General features: G+C 46.0%; 1 protein-coding gene across 1 annotated transcript in view; it reads left to right on the forward strand.

Moving 5' to 3' along the window:
- FNDC1 (fibronectin type III domain containing 1) overlaps positions 1-22,296 on the forward strand; it is a 383,993-nt gene that overhangs the window by 208,563 nt on the left and 153,134 nt on the right. Inside the window, exon 5 of the mRNA XM_073545156.1 lies at positions 9,025-9,212. Coding sequence (XP_073401257.1) covers positions 9,025-9,212 — 188 coding nt within the window. The remainder of the gene's footprint in view (positions 1-9,024; positions 9,213-22,296) is intronic.

A 22,296-nucleotide genomic window follows, 5' to 3' on the forward strand; every position in this document is an offset into this window, starting at 1 on the left:
CTCTGACTGCCTGGGCACTTTGGCAGGTGGTGAAGAGACAGATGGTTGCTCTTCAGTGCTCTGGCCCTGAGAGGACGTGGAAGTCATTGAAGTCGATGCGTTAGCTGCCATCCATCCGACAACGGCTTCAATTTGTTCCTCCCGCAGCAGTGGGGTACAGCGAGGTCCTACAAAGCTGCGCATAAAGGACTGTTGCCTGGTAAAACTGGGGGATGCTGACTCACTGGTGCCCGCAGCAGGCACAGAATCCCCACGTCCCCTCCCTGCAGAATCCCCACGTCCTCTCCCTGCTGAAACTCCACGCCCACGCCCACGTGCCTTACTTCCTGCCTTCTTCATCTTGGTAGACTGATAAAGAAAGGCAGAAAAGTACAAAGGGGGGGCTTAGTGTGCTTATTCCTGAACAGCTGCTAACAGGTATAAGAAACACTAATTTTATAAAGTGTGTGTGTGGACTACAATTTAATATGAGCTAATGTGGCCTACACAACTGTCAAATGGAGTGTTTGGTGAACTTTATTTTGTTTTTTCAAAAAAGCAAAAATGATGTGACCAAAGATTTGAAAACGATAGTATCACAAACTTCTTGGAGCTATTACAATGCAGGAAGGTAACCTACAATGCAAAAGATGAGGCTCCAAAAAATAGGCTAATACTAATCTGGCTGCGGCTGAAGGGCACAAGCCAGAAAAAAGGCTCCTCTATCTACTCCTATATAGTGTTTGCAACCAACCAATGTAGATGGATACGGATGGATGCACACTAATAGGAGAATGAAAAATGAGCTGCAATAAAAGAAAAATATGTGTGAGGCAGTGACGCACGCTGAGCGGCCTACAACCGGACGTAGCTGCAGGACACACAACAGCGTGAGCTGCACTCACACACAGAGACCTCTCAGACAGCCGTGAACAGTGCAGAAAACTGGGCACTAGCACTGAAATGCTGCAGAGAGGCTCCGCTGTCTACTCCTATAGTGTTTGCAACCAATGTATATGGATACGGATGGATGCACACTAATAGGAGAATGAAAAATGAGCAGCAAAAAAAGAAAAATATGTATGAGGCAGTGACACACGCTGAGCGACCTACAACCAGACGTGGCTGCAGGACACACTACACAGCGTGAGCTGCACTCACACAGACCTTGCAGACAGCTGTGAACACTGTTGCAAGGCAAAAGAAAGCTACAGTGGTTGATTATGTAGCCTGGGCAAAGCACAATATGATTTTGAAAATCGTTATCTCTAACTGTCTCTCAGAGTCTTGAACAGCAGCCTGTCCCTAACTGAATTCACAGCAGAGTGAATCCGAAATGGTGGTGGCTTTTATAGTGCATCATGACATCATTTCAGCAGCCAATCACAGCCATGCCATTACTTAACATGCCTACATGCCTAACAGGATGTGCCCACACTTCTGAGGATTGTCATTGGCTGAATCAAATCAAACTGGCTCATAGCATTATGGGAACTTCCGATTCCGGTATTCGATATGCTAAAAGTATCGGAACTCAGTATCGGAATTCCGATACCGTGAATATCGGCCGATACCCGATACTTGTGGTATCGGAATGCTCAACACTAATGACGATCGCTCCAAACAAATATTTAAAACAATGGCCACACTTTAGCAGGTGAACACTGGTGTTTAAGTTTCAAGATTATGTAGTTTTATCATTAAAAATATAACGAAATAACAGGTAAAAAAAAAGTTCACTTGCCTTTACCAAATATAATGGGGCCAGAAAATGTAAGTAGAATCACTTACCAATAGTAAGCACATGCAATTGGACGTTGTATTCATGTGGCATGTGTATGTAACTAACATTAAACTAGTAGTGTCACGCGGGGCTTAGGACAACTAAGGCAGAAATACCCGGGGCCCCTGTGGTGTCCCTTTCACTAGGGGAAACCCTGTCTGACCCTCAACCCAGGGTTTTTACTGAAGGTGCAAATGCCTGAGCCTCCACCCTTTCCTTATCTCCTGCTCAGCCCTGCACTTAACCCTCCACCCTCCACCCAGTGAGGAGACACACCACCAAAGCTCCCACACAAATAAGACAGACAGGGAGAACTTAAACTGCACTGCGCCGCACACACACAGGAATATACAGTAATGTGAACAGGGCACAACTAAACACAAATATGGGAAGGAGAAAGGATAACGACGGATCATACGACACCAGATACGAATCTCTCTCTCTGCAACACCTCCACTCCAGACCGGAACCACTTGGTATGAAAACACAAGCTATAATCGGCGACGCCCATATGCCAGTATGACTATTTAAAGACCGTGGGCGTGACTAACCTTCCAACCTGGTCTCCAGCAGGATTAACCCCGAGAGCCTGAAGATCAAGCCGGCGCCACTGAGGCTATAGTGGCTGGAGGTGGAACTACCTCTGCCTGCCGGACGCTGTGGTGTGAACAGCGTCCGACATGACAGTACCCCGTCTTCTACGAGGGACCCCAGGGCCCTCAAGACTCATAGGACCCGGCTTGTCCGGATGACGACGGTGAAAAGAACTGACCAGCCGATCCGCATGTATGTCTGAGGCTGGAACCCAAGACCTCTCCTCCGGACCATACCCCCGCCAGTGCACCAAATACTGAAGAGTACGGCGTACTACTCGAGAGTCCACTACCTTGGCGACCTCGAACTCTAAATCGCCATCCACCATGACTGGAGGTGGCATTGGCGTCGTGTCCACCAAGCCTACCACCTTTTTCAATAAAGCCCTGTGAAAAACGTTATGTATTTTGTACACCGCAGGAAGTTCCATCCGATAAGCCACTGGGTTAATGATGGCAGAAATCCTAAAAGGCCCAATAAACCTTGGACCCAGTTTTAAAGATGGAATTTTGAGTTTTATGTTCTTCGTAGCTAACCACACCCATTCACCCACACACAGGTCCGGACCTGGCACGCGTCTACTGTCAGCCACCCGTTTGTACCTGGCACTCATGCTCAACAAACGCTGTTTCACCCGCCTCCAGACTGATGACAATTGGGCTCCTAGCTGATCCTCCTCCGGGACACCCCCGGAGTCACCCTGACGTAAGGTACAAAACTGAGGATGTTGACCGTACACACAAAAGAATGGAGACTCTCCTGATGACTCTTGGCGGTGATTATTTAACGCGAATTCGGCCAGAGGAAGGAAAGTAGACCACTCCTCCTGGTTGTCGGACACAAAACATCGTAAATACTGTTCTAGATTTTGGTTCATGCGCTCAGTTTGTCCATTAGACTGTGGATGAAACGCCGATGAATGTGACAACTTGATCCCCAACCTTGAGCAAAAAGCTTTCCAAAACCTCGCCACAAATTGCGTACCCCTATCAGATACTATGTCAGATGGTACTCCGTGGAGTCTGACCACCTCCTTCACAAATACCTGAGCCAACGTCTTAGCATTGGGCAAAGAAGACAACGCCACAAAATGCGCCATCTTTGAAAAACGGTCAACCACCACCAGGATGACCGTGTTCCCTGCCGAGGCTAGCAAGTCAGTGATAAAATCCATGGAGATTTCTGTCCATGGCCTATTGGGTACCCCCAGAGGCTGTAACGTGCCAGCAGGACGGGTTCGGGGTGACTTAGCCCTAGCGCACGTGATGCAAGCTGCCACGTACGAGACCACGTCCTGCCGGATTTTGGGCCACCAGAAACGACGCGATACCAGCTCTAAGGTGCCCTTCACCCCTAGATGACCAGCCAGTACCGAATCGTGGTGTTCCTTCAACACCTTAAGCCGAAGATGCAGGGGTACAAATGATTTGTTGGCGGGAAGTCCTGGTGGTACCTCCTCTTGGGCCTCGGCAATCTCCGCCTCTACCTCCGTCGTGAGAGCCGAGACCACTACCCCTTTCTGGAGGATGGGTACCGGCTCTTCCCGAGGTTCTCCCCCCGGAAAACACCTAGACAAAGCATCCGCCTTGGTGTTTTTAGCCCCGGGACGGTACGTCACAAGAAAATTGAAACGAGTAAAAAACAATGCCCAGCGAGCCTGCCTAGGAGACAGACGCTTGGCCGACTCCAGATAGAGCAGATTCTTATGGTCGGTGATAACTGTGACCTGGTGAGCCGCCCCCTCCAAAAAGTGTCGCCATTCCTCAAAAGCCAGTTTGATGGCCAACAACTCCCTGTTGCCGATATCATAATTCCGTTCGGCCGGCGACAGCTTCTTGGAGAAGTAGGCACATGGATGCATCTCGCTCAAGGACGAGCCTTGAGACAGTACTGCCCCCACTCCCACCTCCGACGCATCAACCTCTACCACAAAAGGTTTAGACACGTCTGGTTGCACCAGAATGGGGGCTGAAGCAAAACTATTCTTCAGACGCTCAAATGCACGTATAGCCACCTCAGGCCAGTTCGCCAGATCGGCACCTTTTTTGTCATGTCCGTGAGCGGTTTGGCGACAGTCGAAAAGTGTTTTATAAATTTCCTATAATAATTCGCAAACCCAAGGAACCGCTGGAGTGCTTTCAGACTCTCCGGCCTCTCCCATTGCAGCACCGCTTGCACCTTAGCGGTGTCCATTTTAAAACCGGCTGCGGACACAATATATCCCAAAAAGGGCAACTCCTGGACAAAAAATAAACATTTTTCCAGCTTAGCATAGAGCTGGTTCTCCCGGAGCAACTGTAACACCTGCCTAACATGCTCCAAATGAGTGTCCCGATCGCTAGAATAAATGAGGATATCATCCAGGTATACAATCACAAATCTCCCCAGGACATAAGCAAATACATCATTAATAAAATGTTGGAAAACGGCAGGCGCGGTGGTCAACCCAAATGGCATAACCAGACTCTCAAAATGACCCTCAGGAGTGTTAAACGCCGTCTTCCACTCATCCCCCTGACGGACCCTTATGAGGTTATACGCCCCCCTGAGGTCCAGCTTGGAAAACCATTTCGCCCCCGCTACCTGGTTGAACAAATCCGGGATCAACGGCATTGGGTAGGGATCACGGATAGTAATCTGGTTTAACTCTCGGAAATCCAGACACGGGCGTAACCCCCCATCTTTCTTCTTAATGAAGAAAAACCCCGCGGCTACAGGCGAGGACGAAGGCCGGATGTGTCCTTTGCTCAGACTCTCCGCGATGTAGTCTTTCAGAGCTTGCCTCTCAGGACCAGAAATATTAAACATCCTGGCCTTAGGTAATTTGTCCCCGGGTTTTAACCTAATCGCACAGTCATAGGCTCTATGTGGAGGCAGTTCTGAGCAACCCTTCTCAGAGAAAACATCCGCGAAATCCTGCAAAGCCTCCGGCAGGCTGGGCGTCACGGCGGACACACATGTGGCCAAGCAATTGTCTTGGCAGAAACCACTCCATTGCACTATGTCCTGAGTTTTCCAATCAATTACCTGGTTGTGCCTGGACAGCCATGGAAAACCCAGGACCATTTGAGCTGGGAGATTACGGAGGACCCTACATGTAACCGACTCAGAATGTAGGACCCCAATGTGGAGTTTTACCTCTGCCACAAACTCGGTAATCTCCCCTTGAGGGAGGGGAACAGCATTAATGGTCACCACCTGTATGGGGTGAGGAAGTTTTTCGATCTTAAACCCGGCGGTGTGTGCAAAATCCTCATCTATGAGATTGGTAGCGGAACCGCTATCCACAAACACTGATATAGGTAGCTCTCTGCCGGCGATAATAACCTTGGCAGGGAGCATACATTGAGATACCATCATGGAGGATATGCATATGCTCAGTTGGGTCTCCTCCATACCCTCTGAGCTTAACAGTTTTCCGCCGATGTGACCCTCTTAGGTAGTACCGGGCAAACGTTAACATAATGACCTCTTTTACCACAGTAGAAACATGCTCCGGGCTTCCGGAATCCCGGAGCGCGAGGCTGAACCTGTGCCACACCAGCAATCTGCATAGGTTCAGGGGACTCATCTACTTCAACCACACCTGCACCTCTGCTTTCCCCCAGAGGTAGCGTCTCCTGTGCCCCCTGACGAAAACAGCGATCAATACGTATCACCAAACTCATGGCAGACTCCAATGATGCCGGAGTCTCATACATCAGGAGGGCTTGTTTCACCCTCCCTGATACCCCATGAATAAACTGGCTCCGCAGTGCTGGGTCATTCCACTGTGTGTCTACAGCCCAGCGGCGAAATTCCGAACAATAGTCCTCTGCCAAGCGCTCCCCCTGGCGGAGGGCGCGGATTTTAGATTCCGCTAGAGCCAGTCGGTCATGGTCATCGTAAATGAGCCCGAGGGCAGAAAAAACATTATCGACCGAATGAAATGTAGCAGAGTCAGCTGGTAAGGAAAATGCCCATGCTTGGGGGTCACCACTCAGTAATGACAACACCAGCCCTACTCGCTGGGCCTCATTACCTGAGGAGATTGGCCGCATGCGGAAGTATAATTTGCAGGCCTCCCGAAATACGACAAATTTGCTGCGATTGCCTGAAAATCGTTCTGGCAGCGGAAACTTCGGCTCTGCACCGATACCTGCAGATGCCGTTTGCACCTTTGCTACTACCAGGCCCTGCTGCTGAACTGCCCCTTTCAACTCGGAGACCTGTAAGGACAGCGCCGCCAACTGGCGGGTTATGGAATCCATGGGATCCATGGACTCCTGAAAAAATGTGGGCCGATTATAATGTCACGCGGGGCTTAGGACAACTAAGGCAGAAATACCCGGGGCCCCTGTGGTGTCCCTTTCACTGTCTGACCCTCAACCCAGGGTTTTTGCTGAAGGTGCAAATGCCTGAGCCTCTACCCTTTCCTTATCTCCTGCTCAGCCCTGCACTTAACCCTCCACCCTCCACCCAGTGAGGAGACACACCACCAAAGCTCCCACACAAATAAGACAGACAGGGAGAACTTAAACTGCACTGCGCCACACACACACAGGAATATACAGTAATGTGAACAGGGCACAACTAAACACAAATATGGGAAGGAGAAAGGATAACGACGGATCATACGACACCAGATACGAATCTCTCTCTCTGCAACACCTCCACTCCAGACCGGAACCACTTGGTATGAAAACACAAGCTATAATCGGCGACGCCCATATGCCAGTATGACTATTTAAAGACCGTGGGCGTGACTAACCTTCCAACCTGGTCTCCAGCAGGATTAACCCCCGAGAGCCTGAAGATCAAGCCGGCGCCACTGAGGCTATAGTGGCTGGAGGTGGAACTACCTCTGCCTGCCGGACGCTGTGGTGTGAACAGCGTCCGACATGACAAGTAGTGAAGTAATGTGGGCTCTAAAATTATTTTAAACAAGGTGCACATTTTGAAAGGTAAATACTTGTGCTTAAGTATTAGGGAGCAGTTGGATGGCCATATAAATCAGACCGCAATCAGACCAGAAGCCACCGGCCAATCCATGCACTACCGTCTGATCTCTATCCCATTTATACAGCCCTTTGACAGTATCCTGAGGGAGATTTCTCATTAAAAAAAAGGAGCATCTCAAAACACAGGAATCTCACTTTCATTTACAAACATGTTTATGTTTGGGGCAGCACAAACAAAAGAAGAAAGACGCGCACTCTTGCTGTGGAGGAGATAGGTGCTGACTGTACGTGGAGGGTCCACAAACAGTAGTCAGTAGATAAACAGTCGCACTCAAGTGTGGATTAATCTTGCAAAAAATCTTGAAGATTTTGTGAAATTTTTGGATTTTTATTTTATTTCAAATGCATCAAATAGTGTAACACCGCAGACAAAAGAAGTATCCAAAATGTGGGTATAATATCGTAATCCAGGATATGAGTATACTATGGTTACGTTTCGACCTACTAAGAGGCCTTTCTCAAACCATACTCAAGTAGTGTCAAGGAAAAGATTAATTAGAGCATTTTCAGAAGTCCCAAACAGGGGCTGATGGCATGGGAGCAGCCTGGACCTGCGGTGTTGTTTGGGGCAGCACGGTGGCTCAGTGGTTAGCTGGGGTCCTGGGTTCGAATCCCACCAAAGACAACATCTGCAAGGAGTTTGTATGTTCTCCCCGTGTTTGCGTGGGTTTCCTCCGGGCACTCCGGTTTCCTCCCACACTTCAAAGACATACTGATAGGGAATTTAGATTGTGAGCCCCATCGGGGACAGTGATGAAAATGTGTGCAAACTGTAAAGCGCTGCGGAATATGTTAGCGCTATATAAAAATAAAGATTATTATTATTATGTTTGCCTTGAATTTACAATATGGATTAAGTGGCAAAATCTGCAACAAGTAGTTTAATACTGCCCTTGCTTGCTGTCACTGTGTAAAAAAACCAAGCTTCTAAGGTGCTGTTGTTGCTGTATACCAAATGTTTATAATTCACAATCACACACTGAGTTGTAATGATGAGAGACTGCTATAAGAGTTGATTGTATATTACTTGAATATTGGATTTCTATTTACAGACTGAGACTATCACTCCCATTTTCAGTCTGGTACACCAGCAGTGAAGTATTAGGTCTTTATCTATCCCTTTGCTGTGTGCTTTGAGTTCCTATCCCTACATAGTACAGCATAAAATGGTGTTCCTTGGCTGACCCTTATTTGTATACCGCCTGTGATAGCCCCTGATTGGCTATGCTACACCATGTGATCAGATTGCTGTAGGACAGCATGAGGACGCCTTGGCTGCCATGACAGATGCCATTACCTGGCTCATTGAGTGTGCAGCTTGTGTAAAATGACGCCTAACTTTTTTTTTTGCCAATCCTCACAAATCGAATCTCAGGTTGTCCAAATTTGCACACACACATAATAGGCATTCCTTGTTGTTCACTGCTAAAATACTTTTGGAATTTTGATTTGGAACTAGGTATTCCTGTGATTATTGATGCAAAAGAGAGTATCTACCTAAATCATGGAGCAATGTAACTGTAATAAAAAAAGATCAAAAACTCCATTTAAATAGAAAAGGAAATTAGGAATTTTAGGTTGTTTAAATAAGTGCAAAATGCAATAAACTCCAGTAACACAAATGTTCCTTACTTTTAACAGTTTTTAACAGATTTTGTCATTTGCCAGACACTACACAATTCGATACCGTGAAAAGGGAGAATCTGCTCGTTGGGATTACAAGGAAATAAACACAAGACGTGCCTTGATTGACAAACTAAATCCTGATGCCATGTACGAATTTTCTGTCCGTATTTCCCAAAGAGAACAAGAAAGTCAATGGAGCTCATCAGTGTTTCAAAGGACTCCAGCATCTGGTATGTTTTTTTATGCTATAGATATTAATGCAAATGCATGTTGTGTTTGGCTAATATCAAATTATTCATGAAAATTGTATGGTGGCAACTTTTCAACTTGATGCCGATAATTACAATTTACATAGTATAATGGACAAGAAAACTTGTGCAGACAATAAATGGAAGAATCACTCATTGCAAATAATAAAAATGTTATAGTAGAATATGCTTAAAATGTTACTATACCATTTTTTTCTGCAGAAAAAAGTAGTGTTTTACAGTACCAGTAAAGTGAATAAGATTTCTCAAATCTCAGGCACATGATACCTATTTTTTCCATGCAGATTTAGTACTATGCTCCCACGATGAGCTTTTGATGAGGTTTTGATGCTGTGTATTTTTGCTGTGTCAAAAAGGCAGCATCTTACATTTCCAGCAAGGGGATTTGAATTTTAAAAATCTCAAGCCAACAGTGCTTTTTATTTATTCAGCGTGAACTCATTTGCGGTGCATGTTTCCAATCTGCAGCATGTCAATTTCTCTTGCAGGTACACTGAGTTTTCTGTGCAGAATTTCCCCATAGATTTGCATTAGATGCAGAAATTCAGCAGGTAAAAAATACTTATGGTTTTAGTGTTTTTCAGCGGCAGAAACGCATAAAAAATGCATGCCATCTGCACCTAAATATATAAATAAAGTCTTACCGAAGCCAAATACCAAGAAATATCAAAACCAAAGCAACTTTATGTAACCCTTTTGTGCCAGAACCTGTTTCACCTTCGTGACCAGGCCAATTTTTTCAATTCTGACCAGTGTCACTTTTTGTGGCAATAACTCTGGAACTCTTTGTAAAATCCGCAGGTGAAACTGCAGGTCAAAAGACCTGCGGTTTTACCTGCGGATTTCTCTGCGGTTTTGCCCTGCGGTTTTTCATCTCCACAATGGAGGAGATGGCAAACCGCAGCAGAATCCGCAGAAAGAATTGACATGTCAATTCTTTCTGCGGATTGAAAACCGCAGATAATCCGCGCGGTGAATTCCGCACCGTCTGCATTGCGGTTTTTGATTCCCATAGGGAATCATGGTACTGTACACTGCAGCAAAAACTGCTGCGGGTCCGCAGCGGCCAAAACCGCTGCGGAACCGCAGCAAAATCAGCAGCGTGTGCACATAGCCTTAAGCGGATCCCCGTGATTGAGAGATTTCATGACATGTTGTACCACATGTTAGTGGAAAATTTAGGATAATATTTTTTGCATTTATTTGTGAAATTAACGGAAATTTGGCAAACATTTTGAAAATTTAGCAATTTTCAAGCTTTTAATTTTTATGCCCTTGAGTTTTGTCACACAAATAGTTAATAAATAACATTTACCACATGTCTACTTTAAATCAGCATAATTTCTGATGCATATATTTTATGTTAGGAAGTTAGAAGCATTAAAAGTTAACCAGCAATTTCTAATTTTTCCAACAAAATTTACAAAACCAATTTTTCAGGGACCCACATCACATTTTAAGTGACTTTGAGGGGCCTGTGTGACAGAAAATACCCAAAAGTGACACCATTTAAAAACTGCACCTCACAAACTGCTCAAAGCCTCTTGTTATTCACAGGAATTAAAGCAATGTTGAAAGAAAAAATGAGAATTTTACTTTTTCCCACAAAAATGTTACTTTAGCCCCAGTTTTGCATTTTCACAATGATAACAAGAAAAAATACACATACAATTTATTGTGCAATTTCTCCTGAGTACTCGGATATCACACATGTGGTGGAACGCTACTGTTTGGTCCACGGCAGGGCCCGGAAGGGAAGAAGTTCCATTTGACATTTGGAATGCAAAATTGACTAGAATCGATAGCGGACACCATATCGCATTTGGAGAGCCCCTGATGTGCTTAACAGTGGAAAACCCACACAAGGGACCCCATTTTGGACAGTAGTCCCATCAAGGAATTTATCTATATTTGTAGTGAGTACCTTGAACCCCTAGTTGCTTCACAAAATGTTATAAGCTTGAGCCGTAAAAATAAAAAATCAAATTTTTCCCACAAAAATGCTGTTTTAGCCCCAATTTTTTATTTTAACAAGGGTAACAGGAGAAAATGCATCCAAAATTTTGGAAAGTACACCCCTCAAGGAATTCATATTGATGTGTGGTGAGCACCTTGAACTCACAGGGTGCTTCACTGAATTTTATAACGTTGAACCGTGAAAATAAAAAAATCACATTCTTGCTATAAAAATGTTGCTTTATCCCCAAAATTTTTATTTTTCAATGGTATCAGGAGAAAATAGATCCAAAATTTGCTGTGCAATTTCTCCTGAGTACATCAACACCCCATATGTGGTAGAAAACTATTGCTTGGGCGCACGTCGGAATGGAAGGGACGCCATTTCGGCTGGGATAAGATTCGGATGCCATTTCACAGTTGAAAAGCCCCTGACATGCCAAAGCATCAGAACCCCCACAAGTGACCCCATTTTTAACCCCTTTCTGACATCCGACGTACTATCCCGTCCATGGTACCCGGGCCCGTATGACCGTGGACGGGATAGTGCGTCAGGTCCTTTAATGCGATACCGTGACTAAAGTCGCGGTGATCGCATTAAAATTCTGACGCCATCTCACCTTACAGAAGATGGCGTCAGCCTCCCGGGCTGCAATCCCGCCCCCCGGCATCCAAAGCGCTGTGATTGGCTGTTAAATTCTGAACAGCCAATCGCAGCTTTTCTCATTGTTTCAGCCAATCAGCTTGGCTGAAACCATGATATCCTAGGCTAGGATCAGAGTACCGATGTACTCGATCCTAGAGCCGGTGCCTGGCAACACCAGGCACTGGCAAAAAAGCCCCCGGATTGGCGCGACCGCCAATCTAATCAATCACGCCAATCGCAGCTCACAGTGGCGCTATACCGCCGCTGCGCCCTGCCAGTACCGGCCCGGATCGGTGATATATTAGCAGGGCCTGCAGGAGCTGGCTGGCGCGATCGATTAGATCGGCGATCGCGCCAACCACAGGGCACAGCTGCGGTCACATGTGACCGCTCTGTGCCCTGCTGGTGACTTGGGCATGACCTGCCTAGGAATCAGAGCTGTGAGCTCCGATCCTAGGCAGTTGCCATAGTCACCAGGCAGATCAGGGATTGGTGGATCGATGTAATCATTCGATCCCACCAATGGCAGGTCACAGCAGCGATGTGACCGCTCTGTGACCTGCCCCTGACCTGCCTCTGACCTGTCTGACCTGTCAGCAGGGGTCCTCACTCTAGGATTCCTGCAGAGAGGTCGGACGCAGCAAGAGCTCCTGTGCTGGGTATTGTGGTGCCACAACTTGTAGCATCACAATCCCTGCAGAAAGAAGAAAGGAAAAAAACGCCAACCGTAAGTGTCCCTGATCCCCTGCCCAATCTATCTTCACCCCATCTATCTTCATCCCCCATCCCTCCTTCCCCCTCTTTTTACCCCCCTCCACCCCCCTTCATTTTTTTCACCCCCCTTTGTGCCACCTAACTACAAACCTAACTGATCCCTGCCCAATCTCTCTTCATCCACCCCAATCCCCCCATCCCCCTTCCCCCTATTTTTACCCCCCTCCACCCCACTTTTTCACCACCTCCGTGCGCAGACGCCGAGCGTTGATTGGTGACGCAGTTCACCGATCAACACTCGTGCTCGCTTTTTTTTTCCTTAGCCCCCTTTGCGCCACCTCCGTACACACATCCTGCAGCCGCAAAACTTGGATAAGTGACACACTTCACTTATCCAAGCTTGTGCCTGCCGTTTTTCATTTTTGTCACTCCCCCCTTTGTGCCACCTAATTACAACCCTAACTGATCCCTGCCCAATCTCTCTTCATCTACCCTAATCCCCCCATCCCCCTTCCCCCTATTTTTACCCACTTTTGCGCCGCCGCCGAGCATTGATCGGTGACGCAGTTCACTGATCAACACTCGTGCTCGCTTTTTTTTCCTTAGCCCCCTTTGCGCCACCTCCGTACACACATCCCGCAGCCGCAAAACTTGGATAAGTGACACACATCACTTATCCAAGCTTGTGCCTGCCGTTTTTCATTTTTTTCATCCCCCTTTGTGCCACCTAACTACAACCCTAACTGTTGATACCTGCCCAAACTCTCTTCATCCACCCCAATCCCCCATCCCCCCTTTTTGTACCCCCCTCCACCCACCTTTGCGCAGCCACCGAGCGTTGATTGGTGACGCAGTTCATCGAGCAACACTCGTGCTCCCTTTTTTTTCTCAGCCCCAACTCCGCACACACAGCTGGCAAACTTTGATAAGTGACACAGTTCATTTATCAGAGTTTGTGCCTGCCGTTTTCCTTTTCTTTTTCACCTCACCTTGCGCCACCCCGTGCGCACATCCAGCAGCCTAATTTTGATAAGTGACACAGCTTTTTCTTTACAGAAAGTTTACACCAATCACTTCCCCCCCTCACGTACACATACAGTTTTCAATAAAGTGTACACCCAAGCACCATATTTACACAAAAATGTCATCAAATTCATCCCAACAGTGCTATTCAATGGAGGAGGCATATGCTATACTTGCCTCCGACACTGATAGAGAGAATGGCGATCCCACTTTTCTTTATTTTTCGGATTCTTCATCCTCTTCCCCCTCCTCATCTTCCTCCTCGGGTCCTGCGGAACCACCACGCAGATGCTCCAGGATAGAAGATGAGGCAGCGCCCACCATGCCCGCAGCTGACCCAGTGCTCCCCGTATGGACCTCACCCCCCGAAAATTACAAGCCACTGATTCCTGATTTTGTGGCAGAATCAGGAATCAAGTTTGACACCACCAGCCTCACAGAAATGGACTTTTTCAAAGTCTTTTTCTCTGAGGATTTTGTTGACCTCATGGTGGAGCAAACTAATTTGTACACTGTTCGATTTTTGGAGTAAAACCCGTGTTCATCATTTTCAAACTGGTCTCCTGTAGACGCAATTGAAATGATGCAGTTTTGGGGCCTGGTCCTCCATATGGGGATACTGAAGAAGCCGGAAATTCGGCAATATTGGAGTGTTGATATTTTATACAACACTCCAGTGTTCCGAATGGTCATGGCCTGGACGCGTTTTGAGGCCATCCACAAGTTTCTGCATTATACTGATAATGCACAGTGTCCCGCACGAGATGACCCCAACTTTGACCATCTTTTCAAAGTTCGGCCGGTCATCGAACACTTCAACAAAAAGTTTGCTGAAGTGTACGTGCCCCAAAGGGACATCTGCGTGGATGAGTCCTTGGTTCACTTTAAGGGAAGGCTGCGATTCCGTCAATACCTGCCCAGTAAGAGGGCCAGGTACGGAATCAAACTCTATAAGCTGTGTGAGAGTACCTCAGGGTACATCCACAAGTTTAGAGTTTATGAAGGGAAGGACACCCGGATTGAACCCCCTGAGTGTCCTCCTTTCCTGGGAGTGAGTGGGAAAATTGTGTGGGATTTGGTGCACCCTCTGCTGGATAAAGGTTATCACCTCTACACTGATAACTTTTATACCAGCATCCCACTCTACAAATCCCTCTCTGAGCGACATACCGCAGCCTGCGGTACTGTCTGCAAAAATCAGAGAGGCGTCCCGAAGACGCTACTTGGGCAGATGCTCCGAAAAAGTGAGAGCAGAGCCCAATGTAGCGACCACCTGCTGGTGGTCAAGCACAAGGACAAGAGAGATGTCCATCTCTTGACCACCATACACAGTGATGGCAGTACCCTCTGCACTGTACGGGGAACCTCTACACAGGTCCGCAAACCGACAGGTGTAGTGGGGTACCACAAAAACATGGGGGGCGTTGATCTCTCCGATCAACTCCTCCAACCGTACAATGCATTGATGAAGGCCAAGGTGTGGTATAAAAAGCTGGCCGTGCACATCGTCCAAATGGCAATGCTCAACGCATTCCTGCTGTCACAATGTGCATGGCCCAGCGATACGTCGTACCTTCAGTTCCAGGAGGTAGTGGTTAAGGCCCTGATGTTTTTCGCTCAAGAAGGAGCGGGCCCCAGTACTTCTGGAACTGAAGGTGCTTGTATTGTACCAGGTCAGCATTTTCTGGGGGTGGTCCCGCCAACCCCAAGAAAAGGTAAGCCACAAAAAAGGTGTCGAGTGTGTTACAAAAAAGGAATACGCAGGGACACCACTTATCAATGCGACACCTGCCCCGAAAAACCTGGCCTGTGTATGAAGGATTGCTTCAAATTGTACCACACCTCCATGCACTACTAATTTACATTAGATTAGTTGGGGGCACATCTAGATTTGTTCTTTGGGGGTCTAGTATTCAAAATGATGTCACATGTGGGTTTTTTCCTGATAGAAACACATCAGGGGCTCTGCAAATGGAACATGACGCCAGCAGACCATCAAAGTCTGCATTCCAAAATGACACTACTTATCTTTCGAGCCCCGACGTGTGCCTAAACAGTTTTTTCCCACATGTGGGGTACCACAGTACTCAGGACAACATGGACACCGACTTTTGGGGTCCAATTTCTCCTGTTACTCTTGGGAAAATTAAAAATTGGGGACTAAATGATCATTTATGTGGGAACAAAACCGGATTTTATATTTTCACGCCTGGGCATTATAATCTTTAGTGAAACACTTGGGGGTTCAAAGTGCTCACCACACATCTAGATAAGTTCCTTAGGGGGTCTAGTTTCCAAAATGGGTCACTTATGGGGGGTTTCTACTGTTTAGAAACATCAAGGGCTCTGCAAACGGAACATGACACCCGCAGACCATTCCATCAAAGTCTGCTTTCCAAAACGTCATTACTTCCCTTTCGAGCCCTGACGTGTGCCCAAACAGTAGTTTTCTCCCACATGTGGGGTATCAACGCACTCAGGACAAATTGGACAACGACTTTTGGGGTCCAATTTCTCCTGTTACTCTTGGGAAAATTAAAAATTGGGGAATAAATTATCATTTATGTGGGAACAAAACAGGATTTTATATTTTCACGCCTGGGCATTATAATCTTTAGTGAAACACTTGGGGGTCTAGTTTCCAAAATGGGGTCACTTGTGGGGGGTTTTCCACTGTTTAGGCACATCAGATTCTCGTCAAACGCGACATGGCGTCCGATCTCAATTCCAGCCAATTTTAGGTTGAAAAAGTCAAACGGGGCTCCTTCCCTTCTGAGCCCTGTCATGTACCCAAACAGTGGTTCCCCCCACATATTTGGTATCAGCGTACTCAGGACGAATTGGACAACAACTTTTGGGGTCCAATTTCTCCTGTTACCCTTGGAAAAATAAAAAAATTGTTGCTAAATTATCATTTTTGGGACTAAAAAGTTAAATGTTCATTTTTTCCTTCCACGTTGCTTCTGCTCCTGTGAAGCACCTGAAGGGTTAATGAACTTCTTGAATGTAGTTTTGAGTAGCTTCAAGGGTGCAGTTTTTAGAATGGTGTCACTTTTGGGTATTTTCTGCCATATAGACCCCTCAAAGTGACTTCAAATGTGAGGTGGTCCCTAAAAAAATGGTTTTGTAAGTTTTTGTTGTAAAAATGAGAAATCACTAATCAACTTTTAACCCTTATAACTTCCAAACAAAAAAAAATTTTGGTTCCCAAATTGTGCTGATGTAAAGTGGACGTGTGGGAAATGTTATTTAGTAACTATTTTGGGTCACATATTTCTCTGTTTTAAGGGCATAAAAATTAAAAGTTTGAAAATTGCAACATTTTCAAAATTTTCACCATATTTCTGTTTTTTCATAAATAAACGCAATTAATAGCGAAAAATTTTTACCACTAAAGTGAAGTACAATATGTCATGAGAAAACATTCTCAGAATCGCCTAGATCCGTTGAAGCGTTCCAGAGTTATAACCTCATAAATTGACAGTGGTCAGAATTGTAAAAATTGGCTCGGTCATGAACGTGCAAACGACCCTTGGGGGTAAAGGGGTTAAACTACACCTTCGAGGAATTCATCCAATGGAGTAGTGAGTATTTTTAAACCTCTGGAAACTCACAAAATTGTATAACATTGGGCTGTGTAAAAGAAATATTACCATTTTTCCAGTAAAATGTTACTTTGGCCTCAGGTTTCTAATTTTCAGAAGGGGTAATAGGAGAAAACAAGCAGTATAATTTGTTAAGCAATTTCTCCTGAAAATGCCAATACCCCACAAGTAGTCAAAAAATATTTTTGTTGCACAGTGCAAAGCTGGTTTGGTTTGCGGGTGCCATGTATCATTGACAGAATAGCAGAACCCCCCATAAGTGACCCCATTTTACAAACTACACCTCACAATTAATATAGTGGTGCAGTGATCATATGGACACCACAGGTGTATCACATAATTTTATACCATTGGGCGGTGAAGAAAAAATAATTAAATTTTAACTTCCCAAAAATTGTTGTAGTCCCATATTTTATATTTTCACAAGGGGAAATATATAAAAATGGGTAAAAGTGGCACCAAAATTTGTCACACAATTTCACATGAACATGGCAATACCCCATATCCAGTACTACATATCCGCACGGTAAGACTCAGGAGGGAAGAAGCACTATTTGACTCTTGAAGAGCAAATTTTCATAGCATAGTTTGCAAACTCCATATACTGAGCCCTAAATTCCAGAAGAACAGAATCCCCCGTCAAGTGATCTCATTTTGGAAATTGAACTCCTCTAGTAATTTATCTACAGGTGTAGTGTTGATTTTTACTCCAATGGTGTTTTACAGAATCAAGCAGCAATGGATGTCGCGTAGTGAAAATTGCAAATCTGCCATTTTAGTGCCCGATACAATGTAGTGGCCTTACATTGTGCTTAGCTCTTGCTTCCCGAAGACATGCACGCTGTAAATTAAGTGGACTCTCATCACAATAAAAATGCAAAACATGTGGATGCTAAATGTGGTTTAGGCACACTGTTGGGTACATAAGTGAAAGTAGAATTTATTTGATTTTATTTTCTTTTTGGTGGGGGGAGCCATAGCGCTTTTCCAGAGCCTTTGTGCTACCAATAATGTGGAAACCTCTATATTTCCGTTAACAGATGATGGACCTTTGTGGGGACCAGTTTTTTTTGGGGGGGGGAGTCAAGGCTTATACTGGGAACATTTTACATAATATTTTGGATCACATTTATCCTGTGTTCTATGCTAAACACTTATATCGGGGTTTACATCTAAATCTCCGAATGATGTGATTCAGATAAAACTCACAACGGATCCATTCACTACAATGAGGCAGCAGAGTTGTTCTGGACTCCGTTTGGACTCTGATCAGCTGTGTTCTTCTATTCAGAGGTGCACAAAACTGTGGCAGACCATGCTTTAATGCATGCTTAAATAGACACACACCGCAGGATCATAGGCTAGGCAAAATCCACAGTGTCTCCAGCTGCTTCTTTATAGGGAATCTTCTTTTGAGGATTCTATCTGAATCTCGTATTTCAAAGATTTACACTGGAACCCTGGTGTAAGCGCGTAGCACAGAATAAGTGTGAGCTGAACCTCACTGCAATCTTTGAGAGGCAGAATGGACAATTCAACAGCAGGTCAATAATTTGTTTCTTTTTACACTGTTCCTTGTGTGGTATCATTGATTAGACAAAGCTATTCTTTGGGTCGGTGTGCTTACAGCTAGTTATGAGCGAGCATGCTCACCACTACTCGGTACTTGCCCGAGCATCTCACTGCTCGAGATGCTCGGAGCTCGCCGAGTATTTCCGGGGTTGCTTGGCAGGAGCTCGGGTCCCCTCCCTGCATGTTTGGCACTCTTTACAGAGCCAATGAAGATTCAGAGATTGTTCGCCACACACTGTATTGCCGCAGCCATGTTGGTTGTGGCATTACCGTGATTAGCTGACCACATAGCGTCATCAGCTCTATATCAGACCTGGCACCACTATGCTCATCACAGTCTACTCTGGAATCAAGCAATGTTGCGAGAGAGTGCTGCTGAGCTAGAGAGATTTGCTTGTTATTTAGTGTAGGTATACCACAATATATTATACACATATCCATCTCAACTAACAGTCCTTCTGAGGACTAATTCAGTTGCATAGATATCAGTGCTAGGCAGGCAGGCAGTTTATGTGACAGACTGCAGTGCATATAGCAAGAGGGTCCATTCCAGTTCTGTTTGCTGCTACTTTTACATATTTTTCTACACATAGCCCCAGGTTTCAGAGGCCAGGAATATTTTTTTTTGGATCTTAATCCGGATTACTTGCTTAAAAACAATCCAAAGAACACTGTTTTTCTGCTTCATTTGCTTGTTGGCGATGCAGAATACAGCCAGATACTTTCCATATTTCAGCGCTAAAAATCCATCTATATAAAACTGTGGTTTGTCTGTCACATGGATCACATATAACTGCGCTCAAAATTCTGCCATTTCTGGCCTCCATTTAGATTTTGCTGCAGTGTGTTACCAAAGTTATTGACACCAGTTTGCTGTTAAAAATAGTTACCTACAGGTCAGCTATTTAAAACTGTTTTTTGTCCTTCACATGGATCACATATAAGTGCGCTTAAAATTCTGCCATTTCTGGCCTCCATTTAAATTTTGTTGCAGTGTGTAAGTGAAGTTATTGACACTAGTTTGCTGATAAAAATAGTTACCTATAGGCCAGCTATTTAAAACTGTGGTTTTCTGTCACACGGATCACATATAAGTTTGCTCCAAATTCAGCCAATTGTAGTGAACATGGAAAATAATGTCCTCCATTTAAAATGAGCAAGGCACGTGGCAAGGGACAGGAAACTGGACATGATGGTGATTATGATGATGCATGGCGTCTCGGCGAGGCCATGGGCAAGCTGAAATTGTGCCACAGCAAACACCCACATCTTCTCACCTGACCTTCCTGTCCCAATTACTAGGGGACCATAGCACACCACTATTGAACCCAGAGCAGTGTAAAAAGGTTGTTGGTTGGATAACGGAGAATGCTTCCAGTCACTTTTGCCACCACCACCAGCACCCTGTCTTCCATACGGTCACAAGAGGTGGACGACGATGAGACACAATTGCCAGAAAGTCAGGAGGAGGACGAGGGTGCGGAAGTGGAAGACGAGGTCGTGGATGATATAGTAACTGACCCAACCTGGCAGGAGGACATGAAGAGCGAGGACAGCAGCACACAGGAGGAAGGAGGTGTAGCACCCCAACAGGCTGGAAGAAACAGTGTGGTGGCCGCAGACAGAAGGCGGGCAACTGTTCCCCATAACACCAACACGAAGGAAGTTGCCAGTCCAACTGTTAGGTCTTCCCGAGTTTGGTTGTTTTTTTAAAGACTCTGCCGATAACTCCAAAAAGGACATTTGCACCAACTGCCAGACCAGTATCAGCAGGAGCAGCAAAACTACCAGCCTGACCACAACCAGCATGATCAGGCACATGGCTGCAAAGCACCCGACTTTGTGAGCCAAACCCCAGAGTCCAGGAACAGTGTGCGGGTGACATCACTGCTTCTTCCGCTGTTGTGCGTGCAAGCCAATCCATATCCTAGTCCTTGGAACGCAAGTGCAAATACGCAGTCAACGCCCCACAGGCCACACTACTAAATTCCCACATTTGCAACTGCTTGCGCTTGAAATGTTGCCTTTTAGGCTCGTGGAGATGGAAGCTTTCCGCAACCTGATGGTGGCGACCGTCCCTCAGTACTCGGTCCCAAGCCATGACTATTTCTCCCAGTGTGCCTTCCCTGCATTTCAGAAGCACGTGTCCCACAACATTAGCCGTGCCCTCAATAATGCAGTTACTGGGAAAGTCCACCTAACCATGGACATGTGGACAAGTGCTTGTGGGCAGGGATGGTTCATCTCGCTGACGGCACACTGGGTTAACATAGTGGAAGCCAGGACCCAGTCGGACCTTGGGATGGAACACGTCCTCCCGACGAAGATTGCGGGCCCTAGGTCAATCAGCTCCTGTACCTCATCCTCCTCCTCATCCTCAGCCTCCATCTCCAAAATGACCACATCAGTCACAAGCTGGAAGCACTGCAGTACTGCCTTAGCCAAGCGGCAACAAGCTTTGCTGAAGCTAATATTCTTAGGTGACAAACCGCACAATGCTGAAGAGTTGTGGACAGCTCTGAAAGACCAGGCAGATCTGTGGCTGACACCTCTGAACCTGCAACCAGGCATGGTCGTGTGTGATAATGGCTGGAACCAGGTGGCAGCCCTGAGGTGAGGTGAGCTCACACATGTACCATGCCTGGCCCATGTGTTTAACCTCATCATTCAGCGGTTTCTCACAACCTACCTGGAGCTGCCGGATTTGTTTATCAAAGTACGCCGCCTGTGTGCCCATTTTAGAAAGTCAGCTACATCTTCCTCCGCCCTTGCCGTACTTCAGCAGCGTTTGCAGGTTCCGGCTCACCGACTGGTGTGTGATGTCCCTACTCATTGGAACTCTACACTGCAGATGTTGGGAAGGATTTGTGAGCAGAAGAGGGCAGTTGTTGACTACCAGCATCATCAAGGCCATCGGTATTAAGTTCAGACTCCACACATAAGACCTCAGGAGTGGACATGGATGTCAGACATATGTACCATCCTCCAAAATGTTGACTCCACCAAGATGGTGAGCTGCGATGCCATAATTAGCATCACCATCCCGCTTCTCTGTGTTCTGAAATGCTCTCTGCTCACAATCAAAGAGGATGCATTGCAGGTGGAGCATAAGATGAAGCAAGGAACCATACAGGGTGATTACACACAGCCCAGCCTCATCTCAACCCAACATGGATTGGATGACAATAAGGAAGAGGAGGAAGAACAGGAGCTAATTTCATGCGCTATAGACAGTAATACCTGCACAACTGTCATACCGTCTGTTCAGTGTGGATGGCCTGAGGACAGGGAGGAGGAAAGCATGGTTAGTCATCCACTTGGTGAGTACACGGAAGTCTTGCCTGTTAGCAGTGTGGAATGCATGACTGAGTTTATGTTACGCTGCCTTTCCCGTGCCCCTCACATTCTCAAAATTTTGAGTGACCGTCACTGCTGGTTGGTGACACTTCTAGACCCACGCTACAAGGAGAACTTTCTATCTCTTATTTCCGAGGTCGACGGGTGTACTAAAATGGTGCAGTACCGAAGT

This window comes from Dendrobates tinctorius, unplaced genomic scaffold (genome assembly GCF_039654945.1).
Source record: "Dendrobates tinctorius isolate UK_male_01 unplaced genomic scaffold, ASM3965494v1 ptg000140l, whole genome shotgun sequence".
Classification (NCBI taxonomy): domain Eukaryota; kingdom Metazoa; phylum Chordata; class Amphibia; order Anura; family Dendrobatidae; genus Dendrobates; species Dendrobates tinctorius.